This window comes from Schistocerca cancellata, unplaced genomic scaffold (genome assembly GCF_023864275.1).
Source record: "Schistocerca cancellata isolate TAMUIC-IGC-003103 unplaced genomic scaffold, iqSchCanc2.1 HiC_scaffold_1092, whole genome shotgun sequence".
NCBI lineage: Eukaryota > Metazoa > Arthropoda > Insecta > Orthoptera > Acrididae > Schistocerca > Schistocerca cancellata.
This window is the reverse complement of record NW_026047091.1, coordinates 404,990-409,056: the sequence shown is the minus strand read 5'-3', so window position 1 is coordinate 409,056 and position 4,067 is coordinate 404,990. Positions and strand designations below refer to the sequence as shown.

Sequence of the window (4,067 nt, the reverse complement as noted above, 5' to 3'; positions counted from 1 at the left end):
CAACTGATTGACCAATTCATTCACTGTTAAGGATGTTTATATACAGATGTTAAAACTACTAAAATATAAAACTGAATGAAAACTCCACAGTGCGCAGTAGTTGATTAGAGACTCACACAACCGGTTTAAAAGTTTTAAGTTCCATCTTCAAGTGTACATCCACACAGAAAATTTTAAAAAATTAATTCTTTCATAATAGGGAAATAAAATTATCTGAGATATCTTAAAATACTAGGTGGACAAACTTAAATAATGAAGAAAACTTATGCATCTAGTAATGAAACTGGTGTGGACCACATACGCTCCAACAAAGAATCGGCCTATTCGTATATAATGATTGAAATTTATAATTTCACACAAAAATATGATTCGTTACCGTGCGATGGCAGATCATATAGGGAGCTGTTACAGAATGCCGTAGAATAAGAGTTGGCGTGGCTAGGCAAAGTTCTCAGACTTCTTCATTTGGTAAAACCATCGTCAGTGATGAATGTCCAGTCTATAAAATCGAAGGAATGGAATTAGGAATCAAAAACTGATTCCTCACTAAAAAACAGTGAAGCAGCGACTAAAGTGAAAAAGAAATGTGGACAGTCCCTATTGAACATGGAACAACTACCAGAAATGGAGCTAACCTGTGTTAAAATCGAGAACTTGTAGTGTTGTGCGGTTGGCAGGAAAGAACTAACGATTAAGAGCTAACGATTTTAACTAAAACGACCTTCTTGACATGCACTAATTTCCAAACTCAAGAACAATAAGAAACACAATAATCTTTGTGGTGGCAAAAGCCAAATAAAAGTTACAAGACAATGAAAAGGAACAATAACAAGCAAAATTACTACGCTAGGCAATTCCAAAGTGGCGTTACGTCCAAGAAAATACAAATTCCTACAGAAAGACTACTGGGCTAGAGCCAGCTTAGGTATTGGCCGGAGCTGTCCTAGCTGTAGGTACAGACTGCCAGTCTGACTCCGCTGGCGTGCTTATAACACCGATTCTGTGGAATGCTACACTTAGTCACATTACTCCCAATTGGTGGATCTCTTGTCACTTGGCTTTTCGTGAAGTGGTGCCGCGTTTATGCGGAAAGTCTGTTGATGTTCACATCCACTAGCGATGTTTTGATCTGAGCTCTTGAACGGAGGTCGGCAGCCAAACTTGCTTGTCTATTGTGTCGACCCTCTAACTGATAAGAGGTCGCTACGACATTTCTCCCCCTGGGAAAGGAATACACATCACCACAAGTGGGGGGTGTCCTGGTCGACATCCATAGTTTGTTGGCCATCAGGGCCTGGAGGCGACGATGCAGCAGGGGCAGCTGGTGGTGGAGGCAGTGGCTGAGGTGAAGGTTCCGTCACAGAGCGGCCATCGACAGACACTGGCAGCTCCCCTGGGGCATCATGGTCCACCATACGGGGGCCGAGCTTGTTGAGGTGCCGACAGGTGGCGGAACCATCGGCCCACCGGAGAAATGCAAGCGCCCAGCTGCAGAACTCGGTGATGATGGCAGGCGCCCTGCGAGCCTGTGGATGAGAGAAGATCCGTGACCAGACCCCCTGCCCGACATGGAAGGAGTGCACCAGAATGAAGGCAGGAGGGTGAGAAGCCTCGGGAACAAGGACAGATAAGGGACAGCGGAATGGTCGAACACGAAGTATCTCCGCTGGTCTTTTACAGCCAAGAGGGGCGGCGCCGTATGTAGCCAAAAAAAGAAGCACGGCCTCCTCCAGGGGGTGATGGCTCAGCAGCTTATCGAGTTGGGTCTTGAACGTCTGCACAACACGTTCTGCCCAGCGGTTTGATGCAGGCTGACATGGGGCACTGTGGATGAGGGAAATCCCATTATGAGCAGAGAATTGCTTAAACTCGGCCAAAGTAAAGTAAGGACCTTTATCTGTAACGATCGTTTCGGGGAGGACCTCGACAGCAAAAAGATGCAAAAGAATTTTGATAGTCCCGGCAGAAGTGGTGTTCATCGAGGGGGATACATAAGTGTATCCCGACCTGATCAGGATGAGGCGCTGGGATGCATGAAACAGTCCTGCAAAATCCAAGTGGAGACGATCCTGCAGAGCAGCTACATCTGGTCATAAAAACTCCTGGTGCGGGAGTGCTGCCTCACATGTTTGGCACATGGTGCAGGCCGTCGCAAGGGAGGCAACGTCTTTATCCAGTCCGCATCAATAAAGGTGTCGGCGGGCCAGTTGTTTTGTGAGGACGATTCCCCAACGGCCAGCATGGAGGAGGTCGAGGACATCATGGTGCAATGCATGCGGTATGACCGCCTGTGGGACATCTGAATCACAATGCAAAAGGGTGACGCCACTGCAGAAAAAGAGACTGTGCCAATGATCCCAAAAATGCTGGACTTGCGCATCGCAGACGCTACAACGGCTGTTCGTCAGCCTCGCAAAGATTTCGTGGCGGCGAGTTTGCAGTGTTCTAGCGGTGGCCCACATGGCCTCATTTGCATCCGACGGAAGTGCGTCCACGTTCGGTTGCACATAGGGAGGCATCAAACACATGGTCCGCTTCGGCAGGCAGCCGGGAAAGGAAATCGGCGTTTGCGTGCCTTTCAGAGGTGCAGTAGACTATCAAAGTCGAACGTCGCCAGAAAGAGCGCTGGAGGCGGCGCGCTGTCTGGCTAGACACTGTGGCACCCAGGTGAAACAAAGAAACCAATATTTGTGGTCAGTCTGCAGAGTGAAATAACGACCATACATGAAATCGTGGAATAGGGCGAAAACCGGCGCAGAAGCTACCTTTCCAATATGACTATATTTGGTTTGAGTGTCAGTCAATTTTTTTAGATGTGAAGGCCACCAGCCTCTCAATGCCATTTACCGCTTGCGAGAGGACCGCACAAAGCATCGGCGGCGATGATGGGGGGCAGGGAGGGTCGTAAGTGGCCAGACAAGCAGGTCGGGAGAGAGCCAACTTGAGACCTGTGAAGGCCTGCTCACAGGCCACATCCCAAACTCAACGCACACCCTTGCGCAACAGCCCGATCAGGGGCGCCGAAATCTCAGTGGCGCAGGGTATAAAACGCCGATGATAGTTAATTTGACCGAGATCATATTGCAGTTGCTTCACTGTGGTGGGAGGAGGCAGTTTTAGAACCACCTGAACATACTCCTTAGAGCCGTGTTGGCCGCGGGCATCGATCGTGAACCTGAGATAACTGACCTTGCGCTCAAAAAATTCACACTTTTCTTTCTGGCAACGCAACTTAGCCTCTGAAAAAACCTAAAAGAGCCTATCCAGCTTGTCTACGAGGTCCACCGTGGATGAGTCACTGACGATGACATCGCCAAGATAACTTGCGCCACCAGGTACTGTAACCTCCCCCTCACTTATCGACCTTAATGAGAGTGAAAAATTAAACCGCGTGCACCTAATGGAAATTTGGGAAAAGCAATCGACACCGAAGCTAATTTGTCGGTAAAGAGGGAGGAAAGGGTTACATCTAAATGAAAGGAAAAATGCAAATGAAGGTGGTGGAAATTAATTTTGAAAAGGGTAAAGTTAATAAAGAAAGTAAATGTGCGGCCGTTACGTGAACAATTAACTGGCGGTAATTAGATATTTGAGATTTGGGGGAAATTACGGTCGGCAGTCCTAAGGACAATTACTATAGTAACCGAAAAAGAAAGGTTATTACACATAAAATTAGCACTAAAAGCGTGGCAACTGAAGTTTGCCACATGTTGTGTGAAAACTGAATGTTTGTCAGAAGTAATAAATTTCGCTACACTCTGACTTAATTTAACAAAAGAATTAATAAAACCAGAAAATCGAAAGTTAATTTAGTGACTGAAGTTAATAGTGAGCTTTCTTTCTGAAGCACATCGAAATTCAGTAAAATACGGTTAGTCTTGGACTACCTCAACAATCATTTCAAAAGCTACTTGAATCTACGCAATTTAGAAATAAGAGATTTAACTTTGAACTTGAATTAAATGATTCTGAACAATGAACAATAGTAAAATTTAGTATGTACCAAGCTGAGCTGCAGTCACAGGTAAGCTAAAATACGGTAACAAAACTCGCTCTCTTAATTTGTG

At 46.1% G+C, this 4,067-nt stretch overlaps 1 protein-coding gene across 1 annotated transcript; it reads right to left on the bottom strand.

The window, feature by feature from the left end:
* Positions 1–1,238: 1,238 nt before the first annotated feature.
* LOC126154492 (uncharacterized) lies at positions 1,239–1,979 on the bottom strand. The gene has a single exon (XM_049916145.1). The coding sequence runs from the start codon at positions 1,977–1,979 to the stop codon at positions 1,239–1,241; it is 741 nt and encodes a 246-aa protein (XP_049772102.1).
* Positions 1,980–4,067: the final 2,088 nt, after the last annotated feature.

Bases quoted from the DNA above. Each gene is read 5' to 3' on its own strand.
- LOC126154492 (XM_049916145.1), bottom strand. From the start codon at position 1,979: ATGAACACCACTTCTGCCGGGACTATCAAAATTCTTTTGCATCTTTTT.